The sequence below is a fragment of the Eurypyga helias genome, unplaced genomic scaffold, assembly GCF_000690775.1.
Source record: "Eurypyga helias isolate BGI_N326 unplaced genomic scaffold, ASM69077v1 scaffold13263, whole genome shotgun sequence".
Taxonomy (NCBI): Eukaryota; Metazoa; Chordata; class Aves; order Eurypygiformes; family Eurypygidae; genus Eurypyga; species Eurypyga helias.
This window is the reverse complement of record NW_010241921.1, coordinates 1-21,508: the sequence shown is the minus strand read 5'-3', so window position 1 is coordinate 21,508 and position 21,508 is coordinate 1. Positions and strand designations below refer to the sequence as shown.

Here is a 21,508-nt window from a genome sequence, read left to right as displayed (position 1 = left end):
TTTCCATGAAAGAGTAATTTAGTACATATTGTGGCTAGCAGCTCTGGACAAAATAACAATCTAACAAAGAGTGGAGAAAATCAAACAACTGCGTATTTAGCACAGTCAGAAGAGTAGAGCGTTGTTGTAATGCACTCTTTTGCATCAGCACCTCTTAAGTGAGCTTGTGTGGGGTTGGCGTTGTGTTGGCTGAGGCATGTTACTGTGCTGTGGTCGGCCCAGGGTTAAGCTCTTCAGATGATCCTGGTGAACAGAGCCAGTTACACTGCTGTAACGATGTTGGGGTGTGCTGCTGGGCTACAGCTGCTAACCAGGAACGGCATCGCTGTCCCATCCAGCTGTGCTGGCCAAAGCACTGCTTTGGGCTAGGCAGGAAAAGGCAACCAAGCTTTGTACCAACTGTAGGAACGAATACAACCTTAAAAGCCAGATACTAGGTCACTTACAGGTCTACTTTTGAAGGTCAATACCATCAATGACAACATATACTGTTAACGTATTATTGTACTGCTGTAGCTGCATCTTGTCTCTTTGTGTAACGAAGAAAACTTGTAGCTATGTCATAGTGGATACGGGCTTTGTGAATCACAGAATCATAGCATGGTTTGGGTTGGAAGGGACCTTAAAGATCATCTAGTTCCAACCCCCCTGCCATGGGCAGGGACACCTTGCACTAGACCAGGTTGCTCAAAGCCACATCCAGCCTGGCCTTGAAGACATCCAGGGATGGGCCATCCACAACATCTCTGGGCAACCTGTGCCAGTGCCTCACCACCCTCTCTGGGAAGAATTTCTTCCTGATATCTAATCTAAACCTCCCTGTTTTCAATTTGTCCCCGTTACCCCTTGTCCTGTCACTACAGGCTCTTGTAAAAAGTCCTCTCCCAGCACCCTTGTAGGCCCCCTTCAGACACTGGAATGTGACTACATTTTGAAGCCAGACATTTCTAGTACTAGTTTTACAGTCTGAGGAGAGGCTGTGTCTAACATGGAATTACGGTGTATGCAACCTTGTACTGGCAAATGTGGGGAATTAATGTCAGAACTGAAAACTAGTTAAAGCTCAATAATGAGATGTTACCGGATTCGAGGCACATTATTCATTTGGATTCTATTGCTTCCACATGGTATACTTATGTGAAACTGTTTAAGAACAGATACCGTGATAAATACAAAGACAGTTGATTTTAGGAAACAATTCCAGAGAGAGCAATGTGAATCTATACCAGAAGCTGCCTTTTTTTTTTTTTTTTAAGAATGAATCAGAAAACCTGAATCAAGAAAGATGAGTCTGGATTAATTAATATATGCTGCACAATAGTTATTTTACATGGGAATTAAAAACAGCTATAGAAAAAAAAAATCTACCTGATTAGAGAAACAGTAAGTTAACTTGAGAGAAAGGATAGAAAATAGGTAACAGCACTCAAGCAACACACACAGGAATAAAAAACCCCAACTGATTTTTTGTGTTAATGTAATATTGTGCACACAGTGTAAGGTTTTCCTTGACACTGGGTGATGATTTAAGAAACTAGAAGGGGACAAATTGATGCTAAATATCTTAAGATCTATCCATTGTCCATTTTTAATCTGGTTAAGAAATTTTAATTGAAATTATCAGTTACCGATGGCATTTTCCAGGGTTCTTTTTGATCTTAGTTGCTGGTGGCAAGTAAGGAGGAATAAGTCACCTTGAAATGTGGCCATTGATTAGTTTTACACTTGAGGAGATGGGAGCTGTGGGCTGTATTTAGAAAACTGGGGAATCACTTGTAGAAACGAGCAGAGGTGTCTGTGGGGTGGCAGGGGGAATGGCACACTGAGACCTGCTGTGGCCCGGTGGTTCATATGGCTGTAATGACAGGAGTTGCACACTCGAGTAGGGAGGCCTGTTAACATCTGTAACTGGTGTGCCTGGGATTGCTGCTGGTGTGCTGTCTTCCGAAGGCTGTTGGGCCCACTCCTGTTTGCTGCCAAAGCCTAATGTAAACTTTGTTTATATCTAAAAGACGTGGAGATGTAGCACGTAGGGACATGGTTTAGTGGGACTTGGTAGTGCTTGGTTAACAGTTGGACTTGGTGATCTTAAAGGTCTTTTCCAACATAAATGATTTTGTATTAAAGCCTTTTTTGATTCGAGGCAGCGAGTGGGAGCCTGAGTACTAACCTTCAGCTGAGGTGAATCCTGGTGGTGAATTACCTTTTTGCGCTGGGTCTCTAGCTCAGATATCTTTTGGAATTAGGATGTTTGTTCAGCTATTGCATGTGAACATCTTTTAGATATAAAATGTACTAAGTAATGTGTTTAAGACTAAGTGAAACACTGCTGTCTGTGAGCTGTGCTACGTAACCTGCTTCGGATTGCTCTCTGCTTCTGTATTCTGGTGGCAGAAATACAAAATGGAAATGAACGTCTGGCACTGAAATCGTGCAGGAAACATCATACCTGAAAATGCATGCAATTTCCTGTCTAGCACCGGCATTTCTGATATTTTCGCTGCACGTATAATCCACTCTTCAGCTGAGATTTTCTTCTGAGTCTTTAGGCGTTCTTTTGTGCAGGACTGATAGCAGAAGGTTGTAATGCAGCTTGTAAGTTTGGGGTTTATTTTAAATGGAGCTCGAGTTCTTGTATCTACAGAATGGTATTTCTGTTGTGAAGACCCTGGGTTTTACACACGGGCACTCTTGAAAATCTCTCTAAAATGATGTGACTGACTTGAGCCGACTTTGTGCTAGTTGCCATCTTGCAGTTTGAATCCTTCTTCCTTGAGCCTCCCCCCTTTTGCTTATTGCCTAGTGGAGAGCAAACTCACCTAAGAAACACATTTTCTTATAGGAATTCAACATCCTCTGACTACACAGAAAACTCTGGGCAGATACGTGCGGTGATTGTGTGCTTTTTCACTTACTTTATGCAACTGGATGTAACAAAGCTTAGAGTAGTTGCAACAGTAAAGGATTTATTTTTTGGCTTTTTTTTATTGTTGGTGGCATCCCATGTTGAGGCAGCTCTGGCTTCATTTGGTAATTAAACCTCATTTGCGAAAGACCTTTTCCCTATTAATTTGATCCATTAAAGAAATGCTCTTTGAAGCTGGTAGTTAATCTTCCTATTTAAATGGCTGGGTTTTACTCAGATTGGTTACAGCTTCGTTTTAAACAGCAGCTAAAAATAGCAAACCATGCTGTACAGTTTAAATGTCTATCTATAGGACTACCCTTTCTAGAAAGGAAATACCTAGTAAGAGGGAGGGGAGAGACTGCCACTCGGGACAGCACCGCCGTGGCACTTCTCCTTGGGTTTTGCCCATTGCAAAGCCAGGCTGTGCTCCAATAGGCAGCACTTGATTCCCTTACACAGGGATTAATTTTTAACGTCAGTGCTATGAGCTTGATTTGAGCAGCCTTTCAGTTGGTAATTAATAATTCAGTGGTTGAGAAATTTTGACTGTTCATGTTGAAGTCCGCTCCTAAGCGTGCTAAACCCGGGCAGAAATCTAGAAACTGACAAGTATTTTCAAGAACATTAGGCTTTCGTAAAGGAAATAAAAGGAAAAGGGCTGAAATCGCAAATTGTGAGGTTAGCATCTATTTTCATCTCTTGTGTTGTCCTTCTCTCCATGCCCTTTGTGATTCACACAAGCCTGACAGTCTTGCAGCCTTGAAGCACACGGCGTTACTGCCGAAGCATGGGGTTTTTAACTTAAAAGTCTCTGCAGTTGAAAAGGAAGCCGTGACAAAACTGCAGGCGTCTAGGCAGATGGAAACCAATTACTTCCAGTAATTCTCCCTTGAGTTTCTGTTGTAGGAGGAACTTTCCACAGGTGACGGGATCTTGAATGAGTAGCTAACAAAGAAAAATTGGAGGTGTAAAGGTGAATCTGTCTGAGGCAGCATAATTACTTTTTTACCTTTGTCAGTGAAATCTGGGGTCCTAGAAAGATGACAAAGAGAATTCAGATGTTTTTTCAACTCCACCCTCAGTTTTCCATCAAGAGAAAAGGTACTTTTGGCCTGTCTTCAGTGAGAGATGTTTAATCAATCAGGTTGTGTAGCTAAAATACAGTTTCAGTATTGTTAAAGGTCAGACTTCTCATAATGGCTGTTTCCGGATAGACCTCTGTCTGGAGCTTCACACTTCTCAGCTCAAGATATCCATGTCTAAAGCATGAATGTCTGTTGTCACGGGAAAACTGAATGTGAAGAAATTTGCAAGATGGGAAATACCAGATATTTTAGTCTACCCTGCTGAGGAATATGACATTATGTTCACAGAAGCTGATAGTATAAAATACCAGTCATGCAATAGTTCTGCTGCAATACCCTTGCAAGATGGGAAATACCAGATATTTTAGTCTACCCTGCTGAGGAATATGACATTATGTTCACAGAAGCTGATAGAACTATTGCATGACTGGTATTTTATTCTGCTGCAATACCCATAAGTTAGTTTTCCAAAGATCTCCATTACTATTATTTTGATTTCGTAATGGCTCTCATTACATAGGAGTAGTATTTCTGTGATCCCGTAGCCCGATTTTGCCACTAAAGAAGAAAACATAATCCTATTTTTAGCTGTTATAAAAGTCACAACTCTGAAAATCAGTCTCCTAGAGCTTCCTTCTGCTGGTGGTGGCAAGGGGGTAGGAGGGGAAGGGTGGTGGGGCTGGGGATGGATGGGAGTACTGCACAGTTTCAGGAAGTTGGAAAAAATTAAGGTAATGATGGAAGAGATTCTGGTGGCTAACTTCATCTTTATGCTTACTAAAAACTTCTTCTGTGTGCTGATGTCAGTCTTAGTAGTATTGTTGCTTGTGTGTTTCTGCTCAACCTAGGCAGGTTTTTGGCAGTTGTGGGCAGGTAGCACATCAGGCAAAGCACTGAAAATGTGTTCTTTCGGGTATGTATTTGACTGCTTACATTGGATCTGGTTCATTATTTCCCAGGGAATATCAGCTTGTGAATGGCTTTCCCATCATTTGTGGTACCTCTCAAGATGTGTGCTAATTAAAAGTGCTTTTGCAGGGATCTGCCGGCTTAGCAACGTGAATTTGGCAGTGGCAGTATGTGACTTCAAGTCTAGTGAAATTTGGAGAAAGTCGTAAACTGTTGGTAGTAAACAGTGCAGTGGTTTATTTTGTCTTTCTTCAATTAGTGAGACGTAATTTCTGTGGGATAATGTTAAAAGGCATGGAACTTTGAATTATAAAAGCAGTGTTTGTAGGCATGTGTTTATCTTGCAACTTTCATGAAAGTCAGTGGGGGAAAAAAGGGGATCCTGCAGATTAATGCAACTGCTTTTTTCCTCTTGGGTGTATGGCAAATGAAGATAGGGCGCTTTCAGAAGGCATAAACCTGTAAAAAGGAAAATGGATAATAATACTATACTCTTCTGTATCATCTGTTTAAAAACAAAAGCACATTTAACTGCAGTGGTGTCATTTCCTCGGGGACCACAGCAGCACTGAGGTCTTGTTCACATGTAAGAAAACTTTGGAGCTCCCATCTCAAAACGCTGGTTTCAAAGCTCCTGTGACAGATGCGTGAGACAAAACGTGGAGGGGTGTGGGTAGTGGGCAGAGGAGCATTGTCTGCGTTACTGGCTGATGGAGAGTCTCGGTTGTTCCGTGCTTGCTGTTTGTGAGCTGTCCTTCCTTTCGCCAGTCATGCGGGAGACGAATCCAGTAGGGGCAGTGGAAGGAGAATGAGGTCAATTCTTCAGCTGGAGTTTTGCAGGATAGGGGTAACTATGGAAGGGGCTACACACAGGAGAGAGAGCGAGCTGGGCAAGGGACTTTTTTTCACTTTCAGGTGCTCAATGTCCTTGCTTATCTGACCTGTTAGGTGAGCTTTGTGAGGATGGCCAAAAGGGAAGAACTCAGAGTGTCCATAACACTGCTGGCACATTGGGATGGAAATAAATTAGGCTGTAGTATGTTGAATGGACTTAAGGGGTTAGCAAAGAGGAAGGAAACAGGATTTTGAGCTAGAGAAGCAGCAGTCTAGGTAAAGATAAGCACTTCGGAGAATGGTTCTGAGTACCAGTAGATGTCTGAAGAACTGATCTTGTTGGAAGACTCTGTGTGTTTGAATTTAGTTCTGGCAGAGCCAAACTGCATCACAGCTGTATACACAGAATTACGATGACACTTTTAAGCTGAGGCTTTAAATGATTTAATTCTGACAACTGGTTAATTGGCTACTGGACTGCTTAGTTTTAAAGTTAACTTGCACTAAGAACTGTTTGCTATATTAACCCCAAACTTTGCCTATATAGGATCAGCTCAGAACGCAGAAAAGAGAAGTCAAGAGATGCAGCCCGGTGCCGAAGGAGCAAGGAATCGGAAGTGTTCTACGAACTTGCTCACCAGCTGCCCCTGCCCCACACCGTGAGCGCACATCTGGACAAAGCATCCATTATGAGGCTGACCATCAGCTACTTGCGCATGAGAAAGCTGCTGGATGCTGGTAAGTGAACGGTGTGGCAGCATGTGGAAAAGGGGTGCAGGTGTGTTGGGGAAGAAGCTATTTCTAAAACGTGTTAGCAGTTAATAAATACATTACTTCATCCTCTCTGTGGGAAGGTGGAAGACCTTGCAGTAGAAATAGACTATTGGTGATAGCACAGTAAAAATATGGCCACTGTTCAATGGACTTTGTTTTTCCCTTTCTGTTCTAATGATCTTGGTTGGCTATTGCAGCCGTAGTGCCATTTTAAGTCTCATTTGACCCTTCTCCCAAAGTTAATTTCTTTCATTTAACCCTCTCTTCCCCCTAGAGTTGTTTGTTCCAACTGTGCTGTACTAAACTGTAGGTGGCTGGTGCAAGGCTGGCTTACCAAACTGTAAGGTGTTTCTCCTTAACATAAATGGCAAGGAATTTTTCTGTAATTTATACTTCACTGAAGGTGAAGTTAGCAGAGGATGGGTCTCTCTGTGGTTGCAACTACAGGAGTATCTGAGATAGCTTTACGAACCAGTATCTGTATAGCATCCATGGGTGCTGTAGGGGTTATTTGTTCTCGTGCACGCCTACCGATACCGAGTGGAGGAGAAACTTTGGTAGCCATACTCTGAAATGTCTCCTAGGCAGCCCCTGAGAAAAGTCTGTAATGCCTTTTTGAGATGAATGGTAATGTTTTGGCCATGTAGACTTTTTCCTTAAGATGGAAGGTTTATTGGTTTATGCATAAAAGCAGAGAGGGTTAACCTCACTGATTTTCTGTGACTTGTGATACCATTACCAGAGCTTGAAGAATTTAATTGATGGCTTCTCTAAGTGAATTATACTGGTTTTGAATAGTCCTGTAGGACTGACTCCGTGCAAACTGATGCCAGACGTCATTCCTGATGGTAAGTGAAGAGTGGCTGATGCTTACTTAAAAATGTGTGGCTGCTTGTAGGTGAGCTGGAGACAGAAGCCAAAATGGAGAAGGAACTGAACTGTTTCTACTTGAAAGCTCTTGATGGATTTGTCATGGTTCTGTCTGAAGATGGGGATATGATTTACATGTCTGAAAACGTGAACAAGTGTATGGGACTCACTCAGGTGAAATACTGACATTTCCTAAGACTTTCAAATCTGTAAAAACTGTTACGTTTTTTGTATATGTGAAGTTAGACACACATATACCTCTTATTTTTTGCAGTTTGAGTTGACTGGGCACAGTGTATTTGATTTCACTCATCCATGTGACCATGAAGAGCTGAGAGAAATGCTTACACACAGAAATGGTGAGAAGAAATTAAAAATCGATTTCATTTACATATGGATAGTTCCTGTTGGCATTAGTGCAGTTGGGTATGTGCCAGAAAAAGATGTCGAGAGAACAAACTAGTATTTCTGCTGAGATCTCAAAATAAACCTTGTTCAAAGATGCTAACAACAGAAATTACCAGAATGTTTTGGCAATATCCCAGCTGTAGGAGAGATGAGGCTTCATTAGTACTCGTTAATCTAAAACAAAATTCATGACTAACACAAAGTTATTGAGGGTTGAAAGAATTAGCGTGCCTACAGGAATAAAATCAGAGGTAGGATGAATGAGAACGATCTTAAGCAATTGCTGTAGAGGGATATGGAAAGTTAAATTGGTGCATTTGTCCTGGTCTGGGCTTGCCTTTACAGACAAAAGCAAATGGTTTCTTACAAAATCTGTGGTGGTATACTTAAGACACAGGAAAAACACTATATTTAGGATGCTGAAAAATGAATCGGGGAGTACTTGGACAGCCCCAGAAAGGGCTTTGGGATTGATGCTTCTGTGCACTTTTTAATTGGTGCATGAAATTGGTGTCTTTTCACAGATTTGACTCTTTTTTTTCTCTGTCCAAGGAAGTAGAACACTCTGTTCACATATTTTGTACACTTTTAAATTCAACAAATGCCCATGAATGACTGCTTTTAAGTCTCTAAAGGTTTAACTATAGTCTTGGAAGCCTGCGTGCCTCCAAACAAATCTGCTTCTCTCAGTTATTAGAAGTCTAAAATCTGACCCCTCTAATTCCTGTTTCATCAAACAAGGGTTATATGGACTCTGAATCTAGGTAGTGATAAATGACCAAGCCTGACCTCTGCTTTTGTGTAGCACTGTAAATCAGAAATCTTTTATGTTGTCATACTATTTAATTCAGTGGAAGAGACCTGATAAGATACCATAGCATGAAGGGCCCCAACCTTGATTCTGTCAGCATTTTCTAAACTTGTCTGCCCTTAGTATTGAAATATGTTTCTAAGGCTCGATTAGACTTGCCCCTGCCTCGCTTTTGGAATACAGTAATGAATCTGGGGGTGGTGTGGGGAACTCTGGTTTGTCTAAATTGACCAGAATGGAATAAGATGTCTGGAAAGCATTATTACAAAATGTGTTTCACAAATGAAGTTGGCAGACAAAAGTCTAAATTATAGTAATAACAGTACATTTTTATATTCATTAGTATTCCCAGGCTGCATTCTCCTGCAGCTCTTACACCAGTGGAATTATTTTGGTTTTGAATGGAGTATTAAATGTTCCCCTTTGGGATTGTACAGGAGCAAATGAGTATAAATGTGATTGGCAGAAACTGAACTATGTTCTGATTTTACAAAGTTGCTGTTTCAACTTTTAAAGCTGGGGACTTCAAAAAATAATGTCCAGTGCTGAATCAGACTTGAGAAAGTTGCTCCATCTTTTTTACAATTGCTTCTCCAAGCCGAGCCCTAAGCATTAGGCGTTGTTAACAGTAACATTGTGTGATCTTCAACTATGAATTTCTAGATTGGTTTAATCTTTTAAAACCATACTAAGTAAGTTTTAGCTGCCTCTGTGAACTCCTACCCCCACTTTACTGAGGGTATTTTAACGTGGCATAAAGTAGGCTTGTCCCCCTCACTCTTTGTCTCTGCTAGAAGCAGTAAGTGTAGCAGCAGGGCTTTAACATTTTTCTAATTAATTTTGTCAACCTATTAGCTGCAGTGCAAGCCATCATGAAGAATTTCATAGCTGCTGTTGTCTGTAGAGGATGAGAGCAAGCTATGGTATAAACTTGTATTTGAAGTATGCACACATGTTCCAAACTTCCACCCTCTGCTGTGATTTGGGCCTCACTCCTTAGCTCGTGTCAGCAAACTCGCACTACTCTTTATCCTAGGTGCTTTATTTCCTCCTTCTACGCGCTGTGAGCTGTTTGCAGCTCTCCTGATGGGATCAGTTTGCATTTTCTCTGCCCAGAATAGCCTAGCTAGTATTCAACTCTGAAAGGTTCTCCCCTGTAAAGGCAAAAACTTAACTTAAAGCCTGCTGCTAGCAAGGACGGCTAAAAAATTAGTGCGGCTAACATTAACTCCTATTAGGATTTCTTCCCCACACCTCTTGAAGAATGCTAACAATGTGTTCAAAACCTTGGTCCGTGTTTAAGGGTGTAAAACACTGGAAATACTTGGATGCCTGTAGACAGAAGGATTGTTAATTCTGAATCAAAAGACTTGAAATACTGCAATCCAGAAGAGCTGTGGGCTCAAAACGTATTTGATTTGAACCTCCCTACAGTGAGTTACTAATGCATTTCAGGGGAAGCCAGCTCAACAGTACTTCTCATTCTGCACATACTTCTCTTGTTTTCCGTCACAATTTTAAAATCTGTTAAGTTTTCAATCAGTCTCTCTCTTTCCCCACACCTTGTTTCTGAAATCTGGGAGTGTGTAGTTGGCTACAGATAAGATACTGGTGTTAAAATATTGAACCTTCAGGTTTTTTTCCTACCTCACAGTAAAACTCATTCTGAAAAGTGTTAATATCTGAAGTGCTTTTAGGTTTATCAATCTTTCTAATTTATTTTATGGGTCTTCCCCTAGTCTTAGAGTTCTGTAACATGTTGGGGTTTTTTTTAATGCCTTTGGAAGATGATCCAAGAGCTTAAGAATTGGTTTACTATTTGCTTTTGCTAGGTCCTGTGAAAAAGGGCAAAGAGCAAAACACGGAGCGCAGCTTTTTTCTCAGAATGAAGTGTACGCTGACTAGCCGGGGAAGAACAGTGAATATTAAGTCTGCTACATGGAAGGTAACTAGCGCGAAGGAATATATGCGTAGTTTGGCAGCTTCCTCTTCAGATGTCATAACACTGTATTTCAACATTTTTACTTCGTGTAACGAGCTTGAGTTTCACCAAGTACTTAACTGCTTTAGTGATTGTGCGTCAATATGCTGAATTTTAATGCCAAATTAATCACAGAGGTAACTGAAACAGTGTTTTAAAATTACTTTTTCAAAACTTGTAATGAATTCTTCATTTTAAATTAGAGGTTATTTACTTACTAGAAATAATAATTACTACATATTTGCATAAAGCCTTCTGCTCTGAGGAAAAAAATACTGGCCACCACATGCAGATACCTGATTTCTTTTGTTTTGATGGTGTAAATGTGACAGCTGAGGTCTCTCTGAAGGACCTTAATACCATTCTGTCTGAAGCTGCTGGCTATCCCTTTTGTACCAGCTGGAACAAAGAGAGCCCAGCCCGATAACTTTCTGCAGTGAATGCATTTTTTCCTCTGGACAAAAAGTAACCTTTTACTATATCGAGTGGTATTATGGCTCACAGCTCTCTTTTATAACTTAAATTTATTCTGGATCAAACAGCTTCTTGTTCCTTTGCTGTCTGTGAACAATTTTAACTTCAGAATGGTTAAAAAAAAATCCCACAAAACGCAAAACTACTTGTCTCTTGAATATATTTTGTCTCTAACATCACTTCTTCAGATCTAAACTAGAGCTTGCTACCGTCACCGTAACTTTAAGAATAAATAGTGAGATACGTTTTGCTGAGGCAGTTGCTTATCCGTGTCGGCATTAATGTAACTTTCGGAGAACAACAGCTCACAGAAATGGAGAAATGTCTGGTGTTGCTTCAGCCAGCACCCGAGAGCAAAGAGTTGGCAGGCTGTGTACTCGCTGCAGTCCGCGTAGCGCGAGGGGGAGCACTGGTGGTCTTCAGCCATCCACCTGAAAGCACCGCTGCCTTTCTGTTGCTGTCACGTCGAGGGGTGGGGTGCTCATGGGAGTGTGGTTTTGCTGTCTGAGACAACAGTCTAGTCTCTTCTTAAAACCTAACTTTCCCATAGGTACTCCACTGCACTGGACACATACGTGTATATGACACATGCGGTAATCAAACTCACTGGGGCTACAAAAAGCCTCCCATGACGTGTCTGGTGTTGATCTGTGAACCTATTCCTCATCCATCAAACATTGAGGTTCCCTTGGACAGTAAAACGTTCCTCAGCCGTCACAGTCTTGATATGAAATTTTCCTATTGTGATGAAAGGTAATATATATTTTGTACTTTAAAAAATAATTCTTTTGAAGGATTTGGTCCATGTTGGCTAATGTTGGCCTTCTACATTTACAGTCTTACTCATTAACTCGATTAATCTGTGTAATGGATTCATCAGTGGGATATTTTGGTTTTTACTAACTGACCAGGATTTCTTATGTAAAAGACAGAATTTTAAATCTAAGAAGGGGGGTGCAGCGTTATTACTTTGGAATAAATCCTTTGCCTGCACTGAACTGCCTATTCAAACTGGTCTGCAGTGGCAGTGATTACATTGAAATGAGAAAATGCTTCTGGATACTGAAAGAACAGGGAAGATTTTAGGTCTGTCAAAGACGGAGGTGCATTTTGGTGACTGAAAAGAGAGTGTGTGCAATACTTGTCAGGTGCATTGTATTGCTACCACTTCCCTCCTCTTCTCTCCCTCAGGAGATCAGTGTCAGCTTTCTTCAGTCCAGAAACCCCTAAAAGTTCAGCTGTACTTTTAATGCGATACATCTGATGCTCACAAAGAGATGATCTGGTACAAATCATGGATGTAGTCTGGTACAAATCATGGATGTACATAAGACTGCTCTTACTGTCCTCTGGAAACTTAGCTTGGCAAATTTGTAAAACAGAAGTGAAGGAAATAATTTGCCTGGGGTTTTTGTTGTTGGGGTGGTTTTTTTGTTTGTGTTTTTTCTTTTAATTATTATTAGGTATTATTTGTTACTGCCCATTTCCTTTTCTTTATAACAAAAACGAACTTCTAATTAGTTGCTGTAGTTAGATGCAAAGAGATGTTAGAGCACGTTACTTTGTCATCTACAGTAACGACCTTTTTAGGACTGGTGGTGTCACATAAAAGGTACTTATTTGGTCACATTCAGCATGTGGAAGGCGGCAAAAGAAATGCTTTCCCCAGGTTAGCAGTGCCCTCTGCAGGCTGAAGAAAATACTGTTTTCTTTAAAAGCTGGCAGTGGTTGAGTGGGAAGGACAAATCTGCTTCCTAACTTCATAATTGCAAGTTTCAAACGGTTGAAACACATATTTTATTTTCATATTTGTGTAAGCTGGATGTGCTGGTCCATGAGTAGCTGCTCTACCTTTTTAAGCGAAACAACAAAAAGTCTAGAAAGCAGAGATTTACTTAATCCTGTCCACCACAGGGCATGATTTATAAATATTCAGTGAGAAGTGAAATCCTATGCCTGCTGAAGGGTATTTTTTAAAGAAGGATAAAACCCAGCAGTTTATTTGAAAATAAAACACCCCAGTAAACCAAAATCGCTGCTAATGTGTATGGTAGTGACTCAGGATTTTTCTAGGTATGCGAGCATCCCAGTGCTCTAGGATTTGTGCTAGTCCACATCTGCTTTTACTTAGCAATTTTTTCCCTTTTTTCAAAGAATTACAGAGTTGATGGGGTACGAGCCAGAGGAACTCCTGGGTCGCTCCATCTATGAGTACTATCACGCACTGGATTCTGATCATCTGACCAAAACGCACCACGACAGTAAGTGAAAAGATGTATCTAAAGCCCTCCAACTACAAGAGATGGGATACAGCGCTGGGGGAAAGCAGCAGCAGAACGAGGGCTTTCTTCTCATTGAAGATACTTATCTTAAACCGTTTTGGGTTTTTCTGCCTGTGATTAAAGCTGGTGTCCTTTCTGCTTCTAGTGTTCACAAAAGGGCAGGTGACAACAGGACAGTACAGAATGCTGGCTAAACAAGGTGGCTATGTCTGGGTTGAAACTCAAGCAACTGTTATATACAACACTAAGAATTCTCAGCCACAGTGTATAGTGTGTGTAAACTATGTGCTGAGGTAAGTTGAGTGGACATCGCTGTTCTTTGTCATTGTTTTTACTGAGGACAAAGTCAGATGCACTAACATCTTGTTTTCAACTCACTGAGAATGCAATCCTGTTGAATATGTTATGATGTTACTATGTCCTACCAATGAAATTTTGCTTAGAACACTGCCAGTTCTAGGATTAGGAATTGTATTAGAAAATAAAACACTTGTGATTGAGCCATGTCAGTAGGAAGATCTCTGCAGGCAAGTAAGTGTAGGGCCAGCCTCATCTGTAGTATCGCAGTGGAAGTGTTTGGGAGTTTAGGTGCATTCTAGCCAACCCTAATACTTGTCGCAATCTGGAGCAGTTAATTTCACTAAACTTTTAGTTGTGGAGTCAGAGCAGTAGTAACGGTGTCTTTCTTAATCTCATCTGTCTTTTTCTTCCTTAGAATTCCTCTTGTACTTGAAGGCTTCAACTAAAGGCAGACGTGACTGTGTTTTTTGCAATTGTATAATAGTCCTAAATTAGTTTTTTCAAGACTACAGTGAATGCACCAGGAGCAATCTACCAACATATTGCACATTCATTAAAAAAATTAGAAGTGTTTTAGGAAATACCTAACTTTTCTCTTTTTTTTTTTTTTATTTAATGCTTTCAGAAAAGCATGTTTGGGGTTTTCTTTTTTACTTTAATGCACCACAGTTAGTGCTTGCTTTGTCTATTGCATTTGAGGAAAGAATGAATAAGAAAAAAAAAATTCTCAAAGCTCTTACCCTGGTAATTTTGTGGTGCAGTGTATGTTGGCTTGGGGTTTTGTTTGGGTGGGGTGGTGTTTTTTTCAACTTACTAAATTGTTAAGCCTGAACTTACTCCTTTTAGCTGTTCTTTAACAGTCATCTTCCTCTCTGTCTGACAGTGGAATTGTTCAGAAGGACTTGATTTTTTCCCTTGGACAAACTGAGTGTATGCTGAAACCAGTGGAGTCTCCGGATATGAAAATGACCAAAATATTCAGCAAAGATGACCTGGATGATACCAACAGCCTATTTGAAAAACTTAAACAAGAACCAGATGCTTTAACTGTGCTGGCCCCAGCTGCCGGAGACACAATTATCTCTCTAGATTTCAGCAGTAATGGTGGGTGTGCGTTTGAACTGGAGAGCGTGCTAATTAGTGAAGTTAGTGTTTGACAGTAAATTTTGAAAAATAACCTGCAATATCACTGGTTAGTGGTATTTCAGCTGCTGTTTAAATTTAATGAGGTCCGTAGACACGCTCAGTATTGTTACTTAGGTTGATGGTTTCTTTTAATTTTTGTAGAGTCTGATGAACAACAATGTGATGAAGTTCCTTTGTATAACGATGTAATGCTCCCCTCATCCAGTGAGAAATTGCAGAATATAAATATGGCAATGTCCCCACTACCTGCCTCTGAAACTACAAAGCCACTTCGTAGCAATGCCGATCCTGCACTCAATAGAGAAGTTGTATCAAAGCTGGAGCCAAACACAGAGCCACTCGAACTTTCCTTTACCATGCCTCAGGTGCAAGAGCAACCAACCAGCCCTTCTGATGCAAGTACCAGCCAGAGTTCACCTGAGGTTAGTTACGTAATTGAGATACTGTCATTAAAACGTATGTGCTGTTGGGGCCTGTGGAGCAGGTTAAGGTTAAGGATCTGTGGATCTGGTTAAGGATGCAGCCAAGGCAGGAGTTGAAAAGGACTTGTAAGCTGTGACTTACTAAAGGTCACACCATGAGGAAAAAGGTAACATTTTCATACTCAGAATTATCCTTTAATGAAAGTGAGTATTGCAAACACATGCAACACCACCTGGTAGAAATAAAAAGCAGCTTAGGATGGGTCTTTATACGAAAGAATGGTTCAGAGCACTTCTGTAAAGAGCAAATTAGTTGCCATAAATTACTTGGAGGCTGCTTCCAGGTTCCACCTACATGTGCTTCCCAAGTGGGGTAAATTTGAATGTATACAGATAAATGTGTCTTCCTTTCCCAGTTTAATTCTGTGCAACTGTAGCTTGGAATTAGTTTTTGCGTTAGAACATTTCTCAGAGGCTCTGTAGATACAATGCAAAATGATGTAATAACAAAAACTTTAAAACTGCTCTCAAAATGTTTTCACAGCCCAGTAGTCCCAATGACTACTGCTTTGATGTGGATAATGACATGGCTAATGAATTCAAACTGGAGTTAGTGGAGAAGCTCTTCGCAATAGATACCGAAGCAAAAAATCCATTCTCTACTCAGGTAATGTATATTAATGTACAATTTTGTGCTATCTTAATACATATTCTCAGCCTGCTTCTCTTTATCTTAAAATGTCTCAGAAACCTCCTTCCTCTTTTGTGTAATGTTTTTATGAAAATAAATTGAAAAAAAAAATATTGTAAGGATTTGGTAAAAGGAAGAGCCTTAGTGAGGCCATGAAGGCATAGCTGCTACGTTCTTACACATTTATAATTTTTGCCTGTTGCATTTTTTCTAGGAAACGGATTTAGACTTGGAGATGTTGGCTCCTTACATCCCAATGGATGACGACTTCCAGTTGCGCTCCTTTGATCAGCTATCTCCGCTGGAAAGCAGTTCTTCCAGTTCTCAAAATGCAGCCACCATCAACATACTTCAGCAGACTCAACCACCATCAAGTACCACTGATGAAATGAAACCGGTGACGGAACGTGTAGATGACGTGAAGACGCTAATTGTTCCTTCATCTCCTGTCCACATCATCAGTGAAACGAGTAGTGCACCAGCATCACCTTACGGTGGGAACAGGAGTCGAACTGCATCTCCAATCAGAGCAGGAAAAGGAACGTTGGATCAGACGGAAAAATCTTGTCCGGGAGCGCCCAGTTTGCTAACAGTCACTCTGAACAAAAGGTATTTTAAAAGCCGAAGCTAAAAAGCCCTAGTATCTGTTCAGGATATTAGATATTATACATCTTTCAATACTGCCAATTGTTGTATGTTGTCTTGGGCATTCTAATGAAAGTAGAAATGGATACATTTAAATTGGCACGTTTCAAACAGCTTAGGGTTTGTTTGGGGGTTTTTGTGTGTAGTAAGCTTCCCCAAAGTTAATTTCTCAGTAGCTTTGGCAGCTACTATCTGCAAACTGTGTTCATAATTTTGTTCTGCTCCTGTATCTGATGCGCAGCATTTTAAAAGAATGCAGTAGGCAACTTACAGGTAGTTATACCCACGCAACATCTCCCGTGCTTTTCGTGCACTTGGTCAGGAGGTAAGAGGCAGTCTGTGTGCTGCATGTATCGCTTTTTAAACCAGTCTTTCATAATGATGGGCTGTGGTATTTGTAGCAGGTATTTATCCTGGTAGAAAACCCTACAAAGTCAAACATCAGGCCTTTGATACATAGAAGCTTTATCTGTACATAGAAATACTCAGAATGGACTTTTCCTCACCCTTCCCTCCCTCTTTTCTGTTGAAAGTGAATTGCTGACCTTTTATGCTTTTTTTTTTTCTTTCCTGCAAAGACTTCAAAATTTCTGTTATAACTCATTGAGCTTCACAGCAAGATTAAAAGCTAACATTTGCTATGGTCATAGACAATGGTTGTTGGAATGAGTCAATTGTGAAAGAAAAGCAGCATAGTTCATAAACATAGAAGTTCTGTGATATTGTATATAAATGTCCACAAGAGAAGAATGGCTTAAGGATAGCAGAAACGTCTTAACAGCCTGAATCAATTTTTCTTAGATCTACTGCAATGGATGAAGAACTAAATCCAAAGATGCTAGCTTTGCATAATGCTCAGAGAAAACGAAAAATGGAACATGATGGTTCACTTTTTCAGGCAGTTGGAATTGTGAGTTTTGTTTTACCATTTTAAAATATTCACTTTTAACCTTGCAATTTCTGAAATGAGGCATCAGTGCAGACTCCTGAGTTTAGCTGTTGGTGTGCAGTGGAATCTTGGGATCAGAGATAATTACAACTGTTCAGTAGTGAAATTCCCACATATATGCAGATACTCTGATTTTAGTTTTCTTTTACTGTCAGCTGTTTCAAAAGTGACCTCTATACCCAAGCACATTTCTTGATTAGGTAGAAGATACTCTTGTGAACATATACTCAGTAAAATATGCACGTATGTAAGATGTAATTTAAATTCCTAATTGTGATATTTATTTTACTTTTGAATTCAAACACAATTTTCATATTTTTCAATATTCCTAGGCTTCTTTCTATGCTTTCATTTGTCCATCAAGTCTGAGATTCCTTTATTTGATCAGATAACAAGACATCTGAACCATAAGGGAATAGAATTCATATAACCCTAGCAAATGTGTATTACTTCCACTTCATGCACAGTCTCTCGTATTGGTGTGTGCGACTGCGAGTACCTCATCCTCACCTGTTCTAGCTATGCAACAGAAACGTTTTAGATCTTCAGACTTGTGTCATTTCAGTGGTGCTGCCCAGCTTGTTGTTTTCTCAAGGGTGTCTTTGTCTTTTACTGTCAGTTCTTAGTATTTTGAAATCTTGAGCTTTGCCGTTACATACAGTTCTCTCCCTGCCTTCATTGCAAATTCCCACTTCTCAAGTTTTGCACAGTTCATTCTTAGTTCCTCTACTGCCAAGTAGCCTTCGAGATTATTTGTTTCTCTAGTGGTCCATCCCCTCAATGTTATCCATCACATCTTACAATGCAGGATTATCTTTCTTCTGAATTATTAATTATTCCTGTATTAGCATTCTGGTTTAGGCATGAGGAAAAAATCAGCATATAGTCTTTATCACTGCTCTCCCCTAGAAAAGCTGAGAAAGCTTTTATATGTCCACTTTTTTTTTTAATAAAGCCTGCTTGCCTCAGGAAAGTGTTTATGCCATTGTTTTCATTTGCTAAATGCTTTGCACGGTCACGCATGTTCTTCTGTTGCTTCCAGTAGCTCTGTAAGCATTCACAGCTCTACATGAAATTTTACTACCTCTCCTTGCCTCTTTCTCATGCAGTGCTGCTGCCAGCAGCCGTAGTGTTGCTGATGACATCTGGTGCTACATTGGATATTCTATTAAATACACAGAACACAAGCAGTTCTCTATTATCTGCTGTAGTAGTGTTCAAGCTCTGTACTTAGTGCCTCTTTAATGCTTACAGGTTCAACCTTCATTCTGTGCTAAACCTTTTTATTTTTTCTGTATCTGACCAAAGTGTTATAAATGTTCTGATGCACAGTCAGAAAGCTGACGTTTCCACATAGCTGTGTGTTACTGACATTAACAGAACACAAGCAGTTCTCTATTATCTGCTGTAGTAGTGTTCAAGCTCTGTACTTAGTGCCTCTTTAATGCTTACAGGTTCAACCTTCATTCTGTGCTAAACCTTTTTATTTTTTCTGTATCTGACCAAAGTGTTATAAATGTTCTGATGCACAGTCAGAAAGCTGACGTTTCCACGTAGCTGTGTCTTACTGACATTATTTCTTTCAAGCAAGTGCTTTTGTTGTTTGGCTTCTGTCTCCACAGTGGGTTTCTGAGTGGATGAATGAGGCCTTGCACGCAGCCAGAAAAAACATTGTTAAACCCAGGTTTATAAAATGCAGTATTCTGGGATTGTGCAAAAACTTGCCAGAACTTCTTAGCTGTAGCAAAGTGGGACTTACTTTGCAAAGAGTGAAAATAAGTAAAGACAAAAGTAAACTACTGGTTTAGTTTTCTAGAAAATGGGAGAATGAGGCATGGGCAAGATGTGCAATCAGATTATGAAGTGATGATCTGAATGGTTACGTTGAAAAGCTATGAGCTGTATCTCTCAATATGAAGGGCTGTACTGTGTTCAGTGTAGGTGACTGACCGTACTGCAGCTTCTAAATCCGAGTTGTTTAACTGTAACTGCTATTATACAACTGTCCTTTTAACTTGCATGGATGTTTTATAACCTGAAAACAGATGTCTCTTACCATTTCAAGCGTTCAGGATAATGGCAGCATTCTGAAATACCTTTGCCTCTTTTTACAGCAGTCAGTACTACTAACAAGGCAAAATTTGCTATTAAGATGGCATTTTTTCCTTCCATCCCATCTGTTTCAGTGGCAGTTTCTTCTTACTTATCCTAATTATATGGAGCCTTTAAAAGCTTTCTAATCTCCCTCTTCTTACTTATCCTAATTATATGGGGCCTTTAAAAGCTTTCTATATCTTCTATGCTGCTGTCAAAACAGTATGCTAAGGAGCCGTATCTTCAATAGAATGGCTTAGGACTGCATTCCCCACAGGACTTGAGTCAGATGGTTTGGTGGCAGTAACTGGAGTGCAAGCAGAACTTACATCTTAAGTTTAGATGGAATCAACTACCGAGGTTCCTGAGTCTCCTGTCTACACTATTAATTCCAGTGCAGAAAACCATTAGAGGCTTGAGTGACAACCTGATGCTTACTCACATAAGAGCAGAGGTAATTAAATAGGGGGGTGTGTGTGTGTACATGCACACACTAATCTTGAGTGGGGTGACTAGTGATAACCAGCATTTTAGTTTTCTGAAAGGGAAGTGAGGTCTTGAAATCTGATTCAGTGTTCTTTTAAATAATTTTCAAGGCCAGTGTACTTGGAAATGTATTTTCCCCAAGTTCTGAATGAAGTCCACTTTAAATTGTAACAATGCCTATGTTAGTAATTAGTGACAGGAACTCTTAGTTTGGAAGAGGGACGTGGAAGCCTAAAAGGTTCAGTATTCAATAAGAAGATTTATTTTCTTTCTTTCTAGGGGTCTTTATTTCAGCAGACCGGTGACCGTGGAGGAAATGCAGCACTTGCTTGGAAACGTGTAAAAGGATGCAAAACAAATGGTCATAACGGAGTGGAGCAGAAGACAATCATTCTATTATCAACTGGTTAGTATTGGCTTTTTTCATGTGCAGAGGAGGGTGGATGGGGGCTGTGTGAAAGAGGACTGCGTGCCGAACACATCCAAACCTACCCTCCCGTGTGAGCCGTTTTGGAGGAAAGGTTAAGGATGGCGAATAAAGTGCACTTTTTTCCTTCCCCTCCCTCTGTAGACATAGCGAGTAAACTTCTAGGGCAGTCGATGGATGAAAGCGGACTGCCCCAACTCACGAGTTATGATTGTGAAGTAAATGCTCCCATACAAGGCAACAGAAACCTGCTGCAGGGTGAAGAACTGCTCAGAGCTCTGGATCAAGTTAACTGAGCTTTCACAATACTTGTTCCTTTTTTGGACACTGGTGAATCATCACCTAAAGCAGTCTATTTATATTTTCTATATCTGATTTTTAGAAGCCTGGCTACAGTACTGCACTAATTCAGTTAGTTCAGTTTTGATCCCCTTTCTACTTATTTTGACAGTCTTTTTAATATGTTCTTTATGTAACAATAACTCAAACTATAGTGCATTTTTATAATTCTTTGGTACATACACTTTTAAGTCCATTACATTTAAAACACACTTGCAATAGCAGCTTTGAAATATGCACCTGATTTTAAAAAAGTATTTATTTTTTGGCTGGGGAGTTGGTCACCAAAACTTATCCTTAGTAAAATGTCAACACAGGAAAAACTGGCAATACTTCCATCCTGCTCTTCATAGGTAGTTGGAAGACTTGTGCTATCTTACTCTTTATGTTCAACTAAGTTTTTTATTTTAATAGTTTTTATAAGAAACAACAATGCTTTGCAGCAGTGCATTGTAGCCACAATCGCACAATATATTTTCTTAAAAAATACCAGCAGTTCCTCATGCAATATATTCTGCATTTATAAAAACTAGTTTTTAAGAAGAATCTTCTTTTGTTTGCCTATGGAATCAGGTTAAAACCTGGATTATGTCATTACTTTAGTCATGTTGTAATATAAATTGTTCTTAAATGCTGTCTTACGCTTTTGACTTAAATCATAGAATCATAGAAT

At 40.0% G+C, this 21,508-nt stretch overlaps 1 protein-coding gene across 1 annotated transcript; it reads left to right on the top strand.

Moving 5' to 3' along the window:
• The first annotated feature begins 6,285 nt into the window (after positions 1 to 6,285).
• On the top strand, positions 6,286 to 21,490 carry HIF1A (hypoxia inducible factor 1, alpha subunit (basic helix-loop-helix transcription factor)). Its single transcript, XM_010148905.1, has 14 exons — positions 6,286 to 6,474; positions 7,409 to 7,554; positions 7,655 to 7,739; positions 10,432 to 10,544; positions 11,605 to 11,807; positions 13,209 to 13,315; positions 13,482 to 13,629; positions 14,520 to 14,740; positions 14,924 to 15,204; positions 15,749 to 15,871; positions 16,110 to 16,504; positions 17,342 to 17,450; positions 20,349 to 20,475; positions 20,641 to 21,490. The coding sequence occupies exons 1-14, from the start codon at positions 6,426 to 6,428 to the stop codon at positions 20,790 to 20,792; spliced, it is 2,259 nt and encodes a 752-aa protein (XP_010147207.1). The 5' UTR covers positions 6,286 to 6,425; the 3' UTR covers positions 20,793 to 21,490.
• Positions 21,491 to 21,508: the final 18 nt, after the last annotated feature.

What these genes read in the sequence shown, in the direction of transcription:
- HIF1A (XM_010148905.1), top strand. Translation starts at nt 6,426, where the DNA reads ATGAGGCTGACCATCAGCTACTTGCGCATGAGAAAGCTGCTGGATGCT. An exon ending in CCAGCCAGAGTTCACCTGAG is followed by an intron (nt 15,205 to 15,748) that starts GTTAGTTACGTA and finishes ATGTTTTCACAG; the next exon opens with CCCAGTAGTCCCAATGACTA. An exon ending in AATCATTCTATTATCAACTG is followed by an intron (nt 20,476 to 20,640) that starts GTTAGTATTGGC and finishes CTCCCTCTGTAG; the next exon opens with ACATAGCGAGTAAACTTCTA.